This window comes from Scomber scombrus, chromosome 7, assembly GCF_963691925.1.
Source record: "Scomber scombrus chromosome 7, fScoSco1.1, whole genome shotgun sequence".
Lineage (NCBI taxonomy): Eukaryota > Metazoa > Chordata > Actinopteri > Scombriformes > Scombridae > Scomber > Scomber scombrus.
In genome coordinates this window covers 25870792-25889806 of record NC_084976.1, presented here as the reverse complement: position 1 = coordinate 25889806, position 19015 = coordinate 25870792, and the positions used below count along the sequence as shown (strand labels likewise).

The following is a 19015-nucleotide window of genomic DNA, read 5'->3' as shown; positions in this document are numbered from 1 at the left end:
TCCTCTCTGGCACCAGAACTAAGTCATTTACATACATCATGACCCATGAAAACATCTTCTTTTGCTGCTTGTTTGTACAAATGCCCACACCCCATGATTTCAAGTGATATTTCCCGAGTTCACCTCCATCTGGACCCTTTACCCATAAACCTGAACACAACATACAAAGTTAGCTTCTTTTTTTTTTTCAAAATCCACCCATACACGAACATTAACGTGCTTTTTTCAAACCCACATTGAGAAACATGACAGAATGTTTTTTTGTCCGTGTTTTTTTTTTGTTGATCTTTTCTTCTGTTTTTTGTTCTTTTTCTTCATCAAGGACAGATTATGTACATACAGATGTTATATGCCACTGACAAATCCAGTGGGACGCTGACATGGAACAGTGTACAGTATGTGAGTGTGAAACAGAAAAAAACCCAACATGACAGACAGCGACAGTGAGAGGATGAAAAAGTGAGACAGAAAAAATAAGCACTGACCAAACGACCTGCTCTTGTGCTTGAAATGGAATCCGTCATTATTTTTGGAGCAACAAGATGCATGCACAAACAGTGTGTGTTCTGTCACACGGACAACCCGACTACATTGCAGAGGGCAAGACTTTTTGAGTACAACATGTAGTGTTTTAGATTAAGGGCCATTTAAACAGAGCTTCACAATCATTTCAGAGTACTGTACACAGTAAAAGTACAACAACAGACTTATTTGATATACCTTGTTAATGGCAATATTTCAGCTATTACACCACAGCTTTAACCATATCTGATACCTCTTGCACAGTCGAGTTAGGGGTTATTGCTGGTTTGAAACAAAATCAAACAAAACACATTCAGACAACTGATTCAATACTGAGGAACTCCCCTTTAAGGCTGCAGTAGTCAGGGTTCAAATGGGATAAACTCATCTCTCCGTGCAGGCTTGTTGTGGCAAATTTGCATATAGTAGCTGCATGTGAATGAAACAGTGTTTCAGCGGAGAAACGAGTGCCACTGTATTGAAATACGGGCTTACCTCCCACTGTTTGTGCTGTGTGGGGGAAGTGGCGGAATAATTGTGCCATGGGGGTTTTGGAGTGCCCACGCCTGCATGTCACAGGTACACATTGGAGGGAGTACTGGTGCACCGAGGCGAGGTTGTCCTTGAAGAGGATTCCTGTCTGTGGCAGGATTGAGCTTGATTTATGGGGGCCATCACTGGCTGGCAGGAGGGACAGGTGGAGCCTGGACTCCTTCACTTAGCCAGCCACAGGTAATGGCTAATTACATCTTTATCTGCCTGTGGCCTGGCCGGACAAGAACAGACTTATGCCCACGACCAGCGATTGACATGGTTCCAAATCATTTATCTAGCTGGTCGTAGAGAGACACTATGATAAGTGAACAAATATGCTGTATATGAGTGTATAATGCAGTTCACAGCATGACAAAAAAGTCCAATACATAAACTGTTACAAATTATAAATTACGTCATCATTCACTGCTTCTGGACTCAGATGAAATAATCCCTCAGACTGTTTCAAATGTGTTTTTAAAAAGCTTGTCATGGCAAAATAGAGCACATCGAAAACATCTTTTTTTTCTTCTTTTTTTTGTTTTTTGTTCATTGTAGTTGTTCAATGTGTGTGACTTCTCAAGAGTAAAGTACAAAAATTATTTTCCCACGCACGGCTCATTACCATCAGATTTTGTTCACTTTTTTTCTCACATGGAATTACTTTTCATAGTTATTCAAATACTTATTAACATCATCATCATCGGTAGTATTATTAACACCAAAAAAGTAAAAGCAGGTAACCTTGCAGAGTAAAACAGACACAGTGCGGGGAGATAGGGAGGGAGGGAGGGAGGGAGGGAGGCAGGTAAGGAGGGAGGGGGGGTGTAGGAAGTATGGACTCACAACAGGAACATCTCTAACCGGTACATGCTATCAACAAGCGACAAAGAGGATGGAGCCGCAGCTTTGAAACAGAAGATATCGTTGTCATTGGACAGTCTCTTGCTGCTTCAGAAGACTGGAGCATAGTTGAGGCAGATAAGAGATGTCGTTCAGCACCAGGCAACTTGAGGTCGCTGGCGTGGCCTCTGTACTGCATATATTTACACTGGGGAGGATCAAGGGGAGGAGTAGGGCGGTGGTGGGGGTGGGGGTGGGGGGGGGGGCAGGGTGACACAGAGCAGAGAACACTATAGCGATGCGAAGGGGGGACTAGACAGAGCACGTTGAACAGAGGGGAGTGGGGGGGATAAAAAGGTTTGGGTAGTGAGGGGGTCTACATGCGCAACCTTGGTATAAATCCCCCCCACCCAAATTACACAAGGGGGGAGTTAAGACGGACACCACCCACCCTTTTTTTATACATTTTGACATCATTCATAGCAGGTTCACTGCTACACAGTTAAAATCAAAAAGCCATACGTGTGTGTGTGTGTGTGTGTGTGTGTGTGTGTGTGAAGGTGTGTGATCAAAGGGTTCACAATTTTCAAAAGGTCACATGACCACCAGTATCACATTATAACTATCATTTCATCCACCATAATACTGTGATTTATATTAATCATTTCCATAAGGCAAACATTGTAGGTCAGTCATTAGTCTATGCAGTATATTACATAAATGATCGTCCAGTTGTTAGCTATTTCCTCATTGATCACCGACACAATAATCATTAATATACACTCTCTATCAACATCAGCCCAGTGGTTATAATGTAGGGGGAAAACAATGTCAGGGCGGACGTACCAAGTCAGACAAATCTGCAAGGCATTCTGGGAGACTGAAAGAGAGAAACAGACTAAGTGTATGTGTGTGAAAGAGAGAGAGAGAGGGGAAGAGATGATGACAATGAGTTGACCTCGAAATTGAATTGAGGGTGCTGGGGTTTGGGGAAGGGGGTGATGTGGTCGTGTGTTTGATGCAATGACTCAATGGCTCCTGGAATAATGCATATTCTTTTTGTTCACAGTGATGGGTTCGTAATTAAAGAATTTCATTTCCTTCTTCCTTCCGCAGAGGGGGTCGGGTTGGGGTGAGGGAGGGAGGGAGAGGGGGGCTTTCAGGGACGTTTAGGGACAATTCCAGTCGAAGCTCCATCTTTAAACCTTCAGCAGAAGAACAGTGTAGAGGGAAACCAAAACACAGATGCCGACACTCATCCCCGCTTGTAAACCGGTCCCTCGCCCCTGTATGGCCCCCGGTCCTGAACAAAGACAAAAGAACCAAAAGAAAAGAGGAAAAAGTTAAAAACACACAGAAAGCTGAAAACACTGCGAGCTGTAAATGGTCTTTGTTTGTGACAGCTTGTGTAAACATTTACAGATATTACAATTAATTACCTGAATGAATTATTATGCCTCGGTATACTCATTGCAAACAATTAAGAGTTTGCTTGTGTTTTGTAAAAACGATAGGGAGTTTTTTTTTTAATAGTTAGAACTACATCCTCTATAATCCAACAGCTTTACACCCCACCATCTGCAGCTGTTCTATATAGTGTTGTTTTTGGGAGTGGGCTTTCAAAAATCCACATTTCTTTATTATATGATGAAAAATCATGATTTATGATATTTTTACTAGAGCTATTTCATTGTTTTGTTGTATTTAGTTTTATGTGGGAGTTATTTTTTGTTATTATGTATTTAATTTAAAATGTGGTGATGTGTTTTTGGATTTCAGAATTGAACGTGTTATCCCTTGGGCTTTATTTTTGTGTCTGTAATCCATAAATCATATTAAAATGACAATGGCATTTGGACCCCATTTAAGAGACTTCTGTACTTAAAGGGGACATATTATGATTTTTGCAGGTTTCTGTTATTCATATACTGTTCTGATGTTGGATCTAAATTAAACATGGTCAAGTTTACAATATTTGAGGCTAACATATTTAGAAATGTTCCTTCCAAGTCAAAAGTCTGTTTTTTTACCTTCCCTGAATGATTAGTTTGCCACTGTTTTTTCTACCTTGCCAATGAGCTTACATCTCCTGGTCAGCATGCCCATAAACGGTGGTCGGTTCGGCAGCCTTTGTTGCTAAGGTTGCTGCTAAAGTTTTGCTTGTGACGTTTCTGTTGTCCACTCACATCTTTCGGATCGAAATTTGGCTCTGATATTTCAACTTGTCATATTGTGAAACTAATAATATTAATAATGGCTGTGTTCCATTTAAGTGTGCCAGAAAGCCAAGCCAGGGAGCCAGTAAACACAGTAACAGCATCCTGGCACTGAAAGACCTAAATAGACTGCAGCCAGTATTAATTTTATTAGTTTCACTTGTGTTCAACATGTTAAAATATCCACCAAGAGAAAGTTTTATTGAATTTCTTATTTCTGTAACAGGTTCACCTCAAGCCATGAAATGTAGGAGTTAACACGTTATAGAAATTTTTACTTGTCAAGCACAGGTGAGACTAATAACATTAATGATGGCTCAATTCCATTAAGTAGGAGTCAGAAAGCTAAGCTCCAGAGCCCACATGCACAATACAAGCACCCTGGCACTTGAATACCTAAATGGAATATAGCCTGTTAATCAATTAATGTTATTAGTTACACCTGTGTTTGACATATCAGAATTTTCCCCTTGTGAATGGTCCATTTAATTCCATAATTAACGTGTCTCATCTCAAGTTACAAAGCCATTAAATACTGAAGTGATGGCCTAAGAATTGTTCTCCAGAAAGCAAAATAAAAATCAATATTATCCTATCCAATATCATTCAACATACCATCAAGAATACATTATTTGTGCCTGGAAATTACATCATGCTTGAAAGGACGGTTACAAGAAACCATAATTAACCTACTCTCTTCCTGTTGTGTACCTTTTGGCCTCTGGGCAGTTTTATGTATAATGTAACAATGTAGGGTGAAAGCTAATATATGCTGCCAGTAGTCTCAGTAATAGGCTCATTGGTTGAGACAATAATGCTGCAATTTTGATGTGATAGTGGGTTGCTGATGTTAAAATGCTACTTGTGGCACCTTTTAAAATGGAGAACAGAGAGGTACAAAGGCAGGGAAACAAAGTCAAGGGAGGCAATGACAGTGAGGGACAGCATATGAATAGAAATGCCACAAAAGTATCCGATTATGGTCTGATTTTCCGTGCCCGGTCCAGAACAGAGAGGGGTTTGTTGTGTTCTAATGATGGCAGGAGGAGATTAGGAAAGAAAGAGGAGGCAGAAGGACAGATGATGGAGAGATAGGCTGACAGAAGTGGCAGCGGTGGTGGAAAATGAGAGCAGGAAGATGTATGGGTCTGACGGTATAGTGAGTCATTGAAGGGAGACTGGCCGAGATAATGGGTAAAGGAATGAAAGAAGAAAGGGGATAGATGAAGGACTCACTTAAGATGGTAATGCTGAATGCACTAAAGGGGGGGAGGAGGGTAACGGGAAATGGAAGGGTAGGAAATCGCTCATTGGGGACGGTTAATGTGAATTGGGCTTGGAGAGAAATGACAACTTCTAGGGTAACGGGACAGAGCAGAGCAACTGTCTGTGTGTGCCTGCACGTGTATGCATGCTGGAGTGTGTATGGGCGAGAGATGAAGGGTGAGAGTGTGAACGAAAGAGAGAGAGAGATGGTAATATAGGCAAGCAAAGCTTTAATGGGGCGGAGAATAATGAAAATGGGGAGAAGGAGGGAGGAGAGGGTTGAGAAAATGCTGTGGTGTGCAGAGCGAAAATGAGAAGAGGGAAAACAGTGTGTCATTGCATCTGTATCGTTTTGTGTGTCTCAAATGTGTGTCTGTTCAAGCTCTTGCATGTTGATTGATAGTCACACAAGATAAATGTCAACGTATTTTTGTATTTGTGAAAGCCTGGGTTTGCATAAATGCACACTGTGTGTATGCACACGCATGTAGCTCTGTGTGATAACTTACGAAAAAGCAGCATGCTGGCGTTGGAAGCCCCCAGACGGTTTGAGGCAAAGCAAGTGTAGTTGCCAAAGTGTTTCTCTGTCACATTGGTGAACAGCAACAGCGAGCGCGTCTTCTCGTTTTTGATCCTCAGGGTGTTGTCACTCTCTACCGGCCTGGGTGGTAGTGGTGGGAGAGCGGGAGTGAAGGAAGGAAGCAGGAAGAAAATGAGAAAAAGTGTGACAGAAAAAAAAAACACAGCATAACATCACACCCAGTGACTCAGCCCACATAAGAGGATTTTTCTCCGTCTCTCCAGAGACGACCACACAACATAGCCCCACTGCACACATCGGCTGTGCCTCACCTTATACTAATAGTGAAATCTAACAGTCCATAAATAACAGATACCTCCTGCTGGGGCCCATTATACTCTATTAACAGCTCTTTCTGGCTGGCAAAAGCTTGTCTAATCACTTCTGCTTCTTGCTTTGCCTGATGCCAAATCACCCCAACTCTTCTATGCTGTCTGGGACCCTTTACTTGGAAGGACAGTTTATGTGAAGGAAATAGAGAACAAATAGGTCTCCAACAAGCTAATATTTCTCCTCTCCAGAGATGGCAAAAATATACATGATTATCTCAAGCCTGTATTAATGTCAGAGACTAGGCCAATGGGCAGCTGCCGACACGTCCATATACCGAACTACGAAATCTGAAATGCGGTTTATGTGTGAAAACTACTACTGTAGCTGTTTTGGATCAGTTTAATAGAGAGCTGTGTCAACACTGAAATGCCAAAACAACACAAAAAATTGCAAAAACTTTTCTGAATGTTCTATTCATTGGCAAACATCCACAGTCAACATCCCCTGTAGGAAGAGGATGGAGAGATACAGCCTGGTTAGATCTGTCTGTTCCCATCTGTCCGTTTCAGTTGTCAGACATCTGATGGGTATTAAACAGTGATTTGATTGTGGCTCATAGATGCCACCTGTTAACCAGGAAAACTCTTATTCCTGGGCTGTTGCACTGTAATCGAATCAGTATCAAGATCACAAAATCAACCACAAGTGTGGGTTAATGACATCAACTGTGTTTTATGATCGGTTATACTGACATTTAAAATGAGTGCTCACAGTGTAGGTTAGAGAGATTTTCTGTGAATGTACTGTTAAGTTCCAATATATATATTACAAATACCACCTTCAACGTCTACACTGTATTATATACATGTCAGGACTGAAGTCTTCAGTGGTCTCACCTGTGGTCATCTCTGTACCATTCAAAAGAGGCTGGTGGTACTGCCATGGCTTCGCAGCGCAAAATGGCCGTCTTACCCAAATGGGCTGGCATGTTCTTCATATCTGTGATCATGGGAGGGTCTGGCAAAAATACAAAACAAAAGGGAAGAAATTATATGAAACTGAAGGAAAGTATTCAGCAATTAACATGTTTCACTGAGAAGTCAAGTCAGCCCTGGTTTTGCCCCCAGTGTTGAAAAACCACCTGAGAGTACAAAATTAAGATGTATGAATTCATACATAATAATGCATCTACATTATTTACATATATCATTAATACATCATTGTACCATAACAAGGGGGGGCCAGCTGTGTGACCTGAATGATCACCAATGTGATGCAGAGAGGAGTGCTTACAGTTGACTGTGACTTTGACCTTGCGCTGATCTGGTGGAGCTACTCCATTGTTGGTGATGCATTCGTAGTCCTCGGCCTGCTGCCTCTTGATCTCTGTGATGTCCAGGAACTCCCCGTCACTCACCAACCCATCTAATGGCATAAAGTAGAGGTCAGAGGTCACTATATATCAAAAATCACTCACAAAATCACTCAGGCGACTGATTTAAGATTCCCCACTTGAGATACTGCTGCAGGTGGGCTGAAGAGATGCACATTGTTACAGTTAACATGATTTAAGACCATGGGGAAGGCATCAAGTTATCAAGTAACAGGATATCATGTATATTCTGGAGGATTTGGAGAAAATATATCTCAGGACTATTTTCTGAAAGTGATACCTGCATATCAATGCATTTTGGTTATTTAAATTACAATTTGCTGCTTGAAATCAATCATTTCATTTAAAAAAATGAGGATGATGTACATAATTTTAAATTACAGTCATAATATCAATATTATTTGATTCTTGATGCAAATGAAGGGCCCTGGGCTGGTTTGTTCAATAAAGTAAAGGGTTAGTTGGTGATTTTTTTCTACAGATGCAAAGTAAGTAAATATAATTTAACACCATTACTTTTTCAATGTCAGGGGAAATCTTAAGCTTTATTTCTGAGCAGTGGACACACCAGGGGGTGACGGCTTGTTCACCACATTACATAGCAGAAGAATATTTGGCTGGTTTTTGATGTTGACAAACTCCCAGGTGCCCCCACAACCGAATTAGTCAGTCTCGCACTTTGCCTGCTTTTCCTCAGGCGACAAACAGCCACAGAATCTCTTCAGAGGGTAGAGTCGAAGGGACGGACTTCAAGTTATTGCTCCTTCATGTGAGGGAATAGATGTTGAGGGTGTTATTGGATTGACAGTGGCAGTGAGAGAGAGAGAAAGAGAGCAGAGAGAAAAGAAGAATGAGAGTACACCCCCTCCTTCCTGCAAGTCTTAGCAGCCGGCTGTCTCACAGCCTCCAAAACCATTAGGCGTTTTTTCTCCCCTTTACCCCATTAAAGAAGTCAGACTGTGGAACACGACATAATATATAATCTCACCACTAACAAGGAAATCCAGCTTTTAAATTGCAGCTCACTTTTCCCTTTCAAAGCCCGCCCCCCCCAAACACGCACACAACCACTGTCAATCAATGGACCTTTACTTCCCTTCACAAACACACAAATGGCTCCTGATCACGTTTGTGAGCAACACACACACACACACACAAAAAGACCCTAAACGCCACGATTATTCCTGTCAGAGATTAGCGCGGCGGTTCTAATTGAAGATTATACTGGAGGATTATTAGTGCGGCTACTGAGCTGGAGACGATTATTTGCAGCTGCTGCGGCAGAGGCTGAGCAGCGAGCGACAGGCGCGGTGATGGCTGCTTGTGCCACCCGAGTGAGTGCAGGAAGGTGCTGGGTGATGGGTCGGCGTGGGGTGGATGCTATGTTATTCACTCATTCCATTAGCCTAATAAATACAGCTCTCTTGTGACATCTCTGTCAAGCAGGCAGGGCACCCAACTATGCCAAAGAGGGGGAGCCGTGGCGGCACAGAGGGGAAAAAGTGGGAAAAAAGATAGAATCAGACAGCTAGCACTAGAGGAATTACACACAAGGCTGTTACAGATGACTTCGAAGAAATAAAAAGGACAAAGAAAATAAAAAATGGGAGCAATCGAGGGCTAGAGAACGCATTACAGACTCAGAGAGAGAGAGTGGTAATTTGTGAAAGATACCGTGCAACAGACTGAAAGAGATACACAGATATAAAGATAGAGGGAAAAGAGAGAAACAGTAACATAAAGAAAGAAACTGAGAGAGATGTTGAATTGAGTATTTGATGTGGTTGTTTTTCTATGGACTTTTCATCACTGGCACCAATGTGTGATGTAATATGACAAAGCAAAGCAGCCCTCTCACTCTCACTTTCTTTCCCTCCCTCTCCATCCTCTGAGATTTCAGGACCTGCATTGCACACCTCTCTCCACTTTGGTGGGAGATCATATCTGACTGGAGCCGGCCCCTGGCACTCCTACAATGGGTCTGTAAAAAACAGCTCCATCAACCACTTACGGCTTTTGAAGGAGCCTGACTCCTGACCACCAGAGATAGTTGGATTGCACCTGAGAAGAGAGAGGGGTGTGAATGAGAGGGGGGAAAAAGGATCAGGGGTTTTGACCTGCCCTACAGTGAAACCGTGCTCTATTTCCCCGGCAGCACTTTGAGCCTGACTAGATCATCAGGCCACTTGATTTCTTGGCTTCTCTTATTCATTTCCATTACCAAAACTACCGTCGAGGCAGAGAGGTCTGACGTGGGGTTAAAACGGAGAAGGACGGACAGGCTGAGACAGTGAAACATGTCATTTGGAAGAGTAAGGAACAGACGTGTTAGTTGAGCGGTTGAGCTAAAGCTACAGCAGATCTTAAACCAGGTCCTGGTGCTCTTCACACATGCATAAAATTACTACAACAAAAAAAATAAGCAGCCAACATTAGGATATGTATACATTTGTATTACTCATTAGCACACTGAATCCACAGCTGAAACTACTCCTGCTTGAGTAAAATTTTCTCTAAATAACAGTGCCCAGCTGTTTCTGTAAACTATTTAGCATTATTTAAAGAGTAAACTGCATAGCTGGGACTAGTTTTTCAATATTTACTGTATTGCCTTCAATGAACAAATGGGCTTGAGGCTGAGAGCCACACGGTAAGGGAGTTGGAGAGATGGACTAATGCACTGGTGGTTTTAGTCTTTTCATGGGATTTGTTGGCAATAACAAAAATACACAATATCTTCAGCCTCATAATTTAACATAAGTACATCACATTAAAACATTGTTTTGATTAGAGCACATTACATTTGTTTATTAAAGAGCTGTGACCAAGATAGAATGATTTTTATTTAACATTTTCTTGGCAACACCTCCACCTGTTGAACGCATACCTCCAGACTTTACCACCTTTCCCAATCACCTGATTTCCACACCCACCTGAACACCTGCTCCTCATTTACATATAAAGCCACTCCTTAACCTGCTACTCCACTACTCCCAAATCATTAAACCTATCTCAACCAAACAAACCATAACCTGACTGTTTTCTTTGGATGCACTTCTCCATGCACTTCATTCATTCATGCTAAGCCTGTGTCTGTGTGTTTTAATGGATGGGATGTCAAATGATAAGGCTCTGATGCACTGGAGTATTTAACTGAATGAGACAGAATGCCTGTATGTCTCTGTGGGTCAACTGATGGATGCCACTGAGAGTGAATGGGTCCGATTGATAGTATCTGTGCTTTGGTGAAGACAAAGCAGATGGTGCCTGCAAACAACAGTGCAGAGCAGCATGACAATCTGTATGTGAGCAAGGACTCTGTGGTACCAAGACTGTGGACAAGACCGTGCGCAGGTCTGTCTTGCTGTCTTGCCGTCTGCAAGTTGCACCTCTTTCTACTGCACTTTCTCGGTGTACACACACATTTTCCACTAACCCTTCCACCACGTACACTTGTCTCCTCATCTCCCCTCCCTGCAGTTTCTTTACGCAGTCTCTGAGTAATGGGGACAGATGGCTGGCAGCTTCTTGCTGTTTCTTTGGGCTCGTCCATCCCCCCACACCCCCCTTTCTCCGCTGCCCCTGGTCTCCTGCAACTGATGGCTTGGTTGCAGAGACTCCCATGGAATAGCAATGCGGCCCCTATCTCTTTCTCGGCTAGCTGAGGGGTTATGGGGAGAGAGGAGAGAGGCGTGTGAGACAATGAGGGTGGTTAGAGAGGGAGGATTACTGCTGACAGAGGAGAAATGCTGTGGGCCTGCAAGTGAGGACAACTGCACAGAGTTTGTGACATAAGGTAATGTGTTTGTGTGCAAGACTGCAGGTGCGTGCTTTATGGGTTACCTTTTCTCCTCTATATTTTTGTGTATCTGTGGGTGTGTGATCACCAACAGGCTTGTCCCTGCCCAAGGTACTGTACTGCATAGGTTCACAAACACTGGCTGTGCAGGGAAGGACATCGCATTCACAGCAAGCTAAGCCGGGACATACAGAGGGGAGCGAAAGTAGAACAGACCTCTGAGCAAGCCCAAAGCTGTCTGAGTATAGCACTACAGTAGTGTGTGCATTTATTGGCCTAACAGTATAATTACATTGTGTTCAGTAGTTGCTCACACTGACCTATTTATTATTGCTTGTCGTGGCACAGCAATTTGATCTGTGTTGCTGCTGTTGCTGTAGTGAAGATACAAAACAGCAAATAATGTTGCATAATAATAAAATGTACTAACCTTAACCATACAGCAACTCTGATGACGCTGATGCAATGCTGACCTCGAAAAGAGTTCATTATCTGACTGTCAAAACATTGTGAGAGTTTTAAAAAAATCATCTTTGTTGTGTCATATCGCCCTATGAAACTTGCTGTGTGTCGGATTCAAAAGTTCAACCCAAGATATTTTGAAATCTTCTGGCACAAACACAGGCTCATATTTCACACAACAAACTAAATTCACTGTTATTTCACCAAAGGGGCTTTAGAGTTTCTGTAGTAAGTCTTTTTCAATAAAGAAAGACAACTGCAGCGAGCAGATCAGACCACATAAATAATATGCTAAGCTGTTTCTTAAAACAATAACATCTTATATGTCTATTCAGTGATCTTTTACTTGATAACTGGGAGTCAAACACAAAGAAATAAACTAACTGAACTGACAGTTACAAAAAAACAACAATGCATTAGAAAACTACACAAGTTAAAAGTGACAAGCACTTTTTGGCCTCAAAGCTAACAATTACAGTAGTAAAATTCACTTAGGAACATTAAGTCATAGCACAGTGGTTTATTGACAGCATAGCAATTGGCTTTATGTGCCAAACAGATGACACAGCACCACCATTACAGTGCTAATAAACCCTAAAACCATACAATCTCTAGAGGCTGCATAACGGTTATTTGCTTGACTCTGGACATTAGTGATGACAAAGATGGGAACAGATACAGAATAAATGCTGCGCTGATGAAATCAAATGGATTTGACTTCATCTATCAAGTTGTGCATCCTGACCACCCTGAACTAGTTCTGACTCAACACACTGTTGGGAGCTAAAAATAACTGATTTAATGCCAAAAGTGGCTGTTAGCGTCAGTTGGCATCGTGATGCTGGTTGACAGGGTGGATGAAGACAGATGCTGATGATTACTGGTGGCGCGGTGGGGATAATTACGTATAATGGGTGGTTATTTGGGACAAAACATGGGGACATAGGGAAAATACAGGAGTATGAATTTAAGATGGGGACAGACTAAGCAGCTGGGTTTAAGGATGATGACATAGGAATGGGGGATAAAGACATGGACATGAGCTGAATGCTGATAAACCCTCAGACTGCAAAGGGAAAAAAAGAAGACTTTAAAAGGCGGAACAGGGTTAAGGATGACTGTGAAGACAGGGAGATAAAGGCAAAGCTGTGAACAAGAGATCTCTGGATCTGAAGACAAGCAAACAAGGAGGGGTAGCTTACATTTCTGGTCTTTCCAGGTGACGGTGGGTTCAGGCCGGCCCACTGCCAAACAAAAGAGGTTTACATCTTCTCCTTCGTTGACCGACACGTTTTTGGAGATGTTGACGATTCTGGCCGGCACTGAAAAACAAGATGTTATTAGAATATGTCCTAAAAATCCCCTTTAATGAAAGTATTGATAAGGATTGGTCTCACAGCCTACTGAAGTGTTTACAGGATGATGCAAATCCCTGCACCTCAGACAGGCAATCAGCTGAATAATGATTTGTGTCTGAGTGCTTACTGAACTGTGCAACAATATGCTTGACCGTTTACTTTAAACGCAATGAATTCTAAATTGCTGTGAATGGGCTTTAACATCTCCTCCTCCTCCTCCTGACATCAGCTCTTATTTGAACTTTAAAGAAAAGGACATTTGTAGAAGTCACATCAATTTTTACTTCTACTTTAAAGTGAATGACCACCCATGAATACTGTTTTGAATGAATACAAAACTCACAAAGTGTTGGAGCGCTATCTCTGTAGTTAATTTGATAACAAGATGGCCCTTGAATTTAAATGGCCCATTATCATTGTTTTTAATGAGCTTGGCCCTGAGATTACTTTTTTTTGCGAGACATCTACAGCGGATCCTATTTTTCTCTATCTTGCTGGAGTTGAATACTCGCAGCGATAAAGCACAGATTGGAGTGGCGGATGCACTGACTTGAGGGTGTAATTATTTTGTGTGATATCAAGCTATGGCTGAAATTGCAGGCGACTTGGTATAAGGTATATACAGTATGATCATCTGTGCCAAAGCTTTGGACCCTGCAGACAAGAGTGTTTGTTTGGCTGCATTGCAATGTGAAAACTCTGTAAGTAAGCAGCTTTCATTGTCTATGCCGCCTGTGATCTGTGAGCCAGGCCTCCTGAGCTCATTCCAGCAGAATGTGCCTAATATATCCTGTTAAAAGTTTTCAGTTTCATACTGCTGGTGATGTATACCTGCAATCTGCACAACACAGTCCAAAAATATGCATAGAAATTGACATGCAGAGGAAAAGGTCTGAGATCCATCCTTTGGGCAGTGTTGCACCAATACATCATGTCACTCAGGATCAGTCAGACTCTCATTCACTTAGCTGCTGACTTGATGACTGAGCGCCAGCCGTGGTCCTGCACTGTCAGTTATTTAGTCAGGCAGTTGGACAGCCCCTGTGTGTACCTCATCTTCCACACACACCTCCTCATCCATCTAATCTGCCTAACTTCCTGTTTATAAAGACGAGTAAGCCTCACAAACCATGTGGAAAGAACAAATGGGCTTAGATTCTGCCTTATTATGGCACCGTGAGATGCAACTTGACTTCAGCTTAGTGTTACCTTTTCACTACAAACATAGGCCAACTAAGCTTTTAAGCAAGACATAATCAAGTAATTACATTTTGATGTATTCATAAATACAAACCTTTAAATACTAAAATATCGTAAAAACATGAACTAACAAGTTGTGCATCATACATTTAAGCATACATTCAAGCGTGATTTACCAGAAAAAGAAAACTAAAACGTAACCATAGAAAACTTTAATTGCTTCCCCTGATGTCAAACCTCAATCACACCCAATAGACACAACGACGCTCGGATGAATGACGAAATGCATAATTAAGCCATTTAAGCAGATGCTTTTATTCAAGGCAGCTTAAATTACCTTGGGTGCTACTTTTTTTTTCTAAAGGCAATCAAACTTACAGACTCTATATATATCAGATAAATGAGTCAGGACATAGAAGCAATAATCACTTTAAAGTTACTCATCACTGGTTCATTCTGTCTCAACTTAGCGGCTGACCTTGGACGATGAGGTAGACGTGGGCGATGCGGGGCATGTTATTGGCCTGGAAAGTGCAGGTGTAAGGCCCCTCGTCAGTTACTTGCACATTGTCGATGTGGATGGAGAAGTCGCTGTTGTTACTGTTGACCAGCGTCACCCGCTTTTCCAGCGACCACTTGTCTGTCCCCGTGAACAGGATGTTAGAGCGGTTCAGCCAGGCCTTGTGGGTCACCTCCTCATCAATCCGACATCTGTAGGAGGACAGTAAGTGACCAGCAGCTGAAATTCCTGTTTCAACCTGATGGTTTGATTGTATTGATATTAAAAGTATCATCTTCTGTAAGGTGCAACATTACATAATGACTAAATCAAGCACTTCTTGTAAATATGTTTTATATATATGCAAATATGAATTACAGCAGGCAGCAGCTGATACAGATATATAAAGGGCTGACATATCAAAGGGAAAAAACAAAGTGTCGTAATACAGTGCTATTGTGAGACACAATTCTACCAAATAATATTTCCTGTTTTAACGATGGTGGAGAGTGTTGTCAGACACGTCACTCCAAAATCTGCAATAAGTGTGGTCTCAATTATGTGGAAATGCACTTACTGCAAAGGTCATAGCCTGTGTTTCACAAGATTCTCTGTCTGTCCTGACCTGTGAAGCAACTGCATTTGGTGTTTCTCTACGCAATTATTCAGTTTTTCCCCTATAATTTGTCACCCAACTCAACTTCCTGAGGTGATGTATATAATTTTACTGCACGAGAAGCAATCATAACTTGGCCACAAGATAACATCATAAACTTTTAAGGCATTCCAAGATACCACACAAACAACGCAAGCTTATCTTGTATAGAAATGGCTGCAGAATCTCAATTAAGTTACTGACAATAAATGTAACACGCTGAGGACAAGGGACAGATATGGAAACCAGATGTGGGAACCACAGACCAGAAGTGTGGCTTCAGTTCTTGTCTTGACCACTAGATGTCCTTAACCTGCTTCAACTTTGTGCGAGGACATGCCTCTCTGGTCCTCATGTTTAATTGATATGACCTGGATAAATATCACTGTTGAGGTAGATCTTAGATCACCTGCCAAGTCAGAGGCAGTGACACCACAGTGCATATCAACCACAGTGCAGGTGAGCTTGAGAGCCTTTAACAAATAGGCTACGAGGCACTGGGCTGATGTTCAAGTTGATACAAGATCTAAAAGCCTCACAGTTGTTCTAAAAAGCTAAGATTGGTTTGTTGGACAAAATAAAGAAAAAGAAGACCATTATTTTGATTAAGATCACATCTGTGGCTGGTGGGTGTAAATAAATCACACCATAAAAATCATTATCTGTGTACAAATGCTCTATTAATCTATTTTTAAAATTAATCACTTCGGTGCTGATGTTGCTACAGGACTGCAAGCCCAGAGGAAATGAGCACTATAATAGCATCAAATGGGCCTCTTCTTAATGGCCCGCATCAAAGCCAACACAACAGTATTGTCTCATGCATAACACAAGTATTTGTGCCACTTGGGCAAAAGTGATTTTACATGAAAATGGAGTTTATTTATATAGCTCTTTAGTATTTTGTTTGTCAGCTATTGACTGGTCGGTGCAGACAAAACTTAGACACACATCTGATTACAAAATATGTATTTCTATTGCTACTAATGAAGGTATAAAGTTGACAATGTGTTGTGATATCAGGCTCAGAGAATAATTGACAGAGTACTGTAAGTGTGGTTTAAAGCAGCATTTGTCCACCGGGGCCCCCCAACAGAAGTCTGTGGGATCGTAAGATGGTGAACAGGAGAGTAAAGCACGAAAACACGATTCTGTTACACTAAATAACCAGTATACTATAATCCAGTTTGTTTGAACCAATATGTGTTTTCTTGTGCATAATCTTAGCTCTTCTTGAAAGTTTGGAAAAAATAAAACAAAATAAAAAATCAGCTTTTGGTTGAATTGGTCAAAACCAGTAGACTTATGCATTTTGTTAAGAGGGGACACAAGTAAACATAGTTTAGTTTTGAAAGGTTTTAAGGCCAAACTGGTTTAAAGAACTGCAGGGCGTTACCAAAACCAACAATTTTAATGTTTAAAACCAGTGGTCATGGCTCCACTGTTTAGAGAAATGCTTGTAAAGTAATACTGACACCAAACTGTGAAGACAGAAAAATATGACTCTGAAAGCACAGATTTTACCACCCAGCCGCTTTCTTTTGAGGGTTTTAGGTGTGCAAAATGCCCAAATAAGTTCCATAGATTTGACTTTTCAAAAGCGTCAATAGTACAGCTTCAGGCTACACTCTTGATGATATTATAGATCAGCTTTGTGGTTCTTTGATTTCCAACTTGGAGAGAGACTCGTTGATGTTAACAAATATTGACAGAACTGCATTTGGCTTTGGAAAAACATATTTGATTTTACTACGGGGCTCACTTTTCTTTCAAGTATAAAAAAGGACTAAAAGGACTTTGTTCAGAGATCTGGAGAGGTGTAGGCTTAAAGGTGATGAAAGTAATGTTGACTTGGATTTTTGATTTTTGATTTTTTACGCTGCTAAGCCGGGTCACATCCTCACGAGGGAAAAAAAGTTGGCTGCTTTTTTTGCTTGGTTGTGAGCCGAGGAAAACTGTTTTTTTAACTTTATCACTCACAGTTTGGCAGGTGTGGTTGGATGCAGGGTTCATCCACACATAGAGAAGACCTGTGCATCATTTAATGTTACATCTAAGTAAAAAAAAAAGGAAAAAGAAGGTGTTTGTGGACAGACTGGATGGCTCTAGGGACATCTGACAGGTATTATTATTCAATTAGCTATAGGACAGGGAAATATGGCACAATGTGGGATGCCTAATTGAAGTTATGTGACAGAAAATTGGCAATTAATCTGGCATGACAGGTGGACGGGAAAAGCAAACATGTTTTTCATGTAATTAGCAGGTGCAGGTGTAGGATCAAGAGTTACCTCAAAGTGACGCTTTCTCCTTCCAAAACTGTAATGTTGTCCGGCAGGTGTCCGAATTCTGCTCCGTGAACACTGGACCCTGCCAAGAAAAATGAGAGAAGAGACCAGTGAGCATCCAATAATGGCACCAGACGCTCCACTGCTGTTCATCAATCTCAAGCCTGCTGCTTGAAGATCGACCACCTCACCAAATCGAGTTGGGCGGGGGTGTACTCTGCATCCTGCTTACTTATTTTCTGAAGGGAAAGTATTAAATATACAAAACAAAAGAGTCACAATGTCTGCACTGACCCCCATACTTGAATAATGATTCAGTTTTACCCTGCATTCTGGTGGGATGCGCGTTCATTGAACAGCACTGATAATGAGCCGAGGGAAGAGGATTCATGCGGAGCTGCCGGAGCGTGAAATGAAGGGACAGCAACGGTAACAGAAGGGATGCTCATCCTGCCTACCAATACACACACAGAGACACACACACGCGCAAATGCACACACACACATACAAAACAGTAGCACATGCTTACAAAAGCACAAACATATATTACAAACACACACGAGAACAGGCACACATCCTAAGAGCTATTAGCTGAAGAGGAAATACGGACTTGGCATCTGTGAGATGACACACTGAGGTGAAAAAAAAACAACTTCAAAACAGTTTGAACTCATTTTTGTGAACTTGCCTGGACTGCAAACAAAGATAACCAAAAACCTTATATGCTGGCAGTGATATTGCCTACTGAGGCAGGCCGCTCCCTGGTAAGACACCTGGCTCTGTCCACCTAAACTCTGCCAAATCGCAGCATGACACTAGATACCTGAGCTTGTGCCCTCCCTCCATCTCCAACAATCTTTTTCTCCCTCTGCCTGCAATATGACCTCAATATATCAATAGGCTTTTGCTGCGGTCTAGCCTTGAGGTTTAATAAATGGTGACTTTATGAAACGAAGCCGCTGCAGTCAGGAGCTAAGAAGCACCTCAAGGTTTGTTAAATACGTGCGCTGAGTCAAAGACATGTTAGGCATGCCGAATGGGAATCCACTAAGAGATGAAACCTGAAATGACAGCAATGCAATGTGGGTTTTAATTTAAAGGAGGGTCCTGAGTTGATTACAAAGAAT

General features: G+C 41.7%; 1 protein-coding gene across 1 annotated transcript; it reads right to left on the bottom strand.

Annotated features, from left to right (window-relative positions):
- Positions 1–3098: 3098 nt before the first annotated feature.
- On the bottom strand, positions 3099–18111 carry iglon5 (IgLON family member 5). Its single transcript, XM_062423172.1, has 8 exons — positions 18105–18111; positions 17892–17970; positions 14925–15157; positions 13091–13210; positions 7528–7659; positions 7131–7251; positions 5891–6042; positions 3099–3202 (listed from the first exon to the last, which is right to left on the bottom strand). The coding sequence occupies exons 1-8, from the start codon at positions 18109–18111 to the stop codon at positions 3099–3101; spliced, it is 948 nt and encodes a 315-aa protein (XP_062279156.1).
- Positions 18112–19015: the final 904 nt, after the last annotated feature.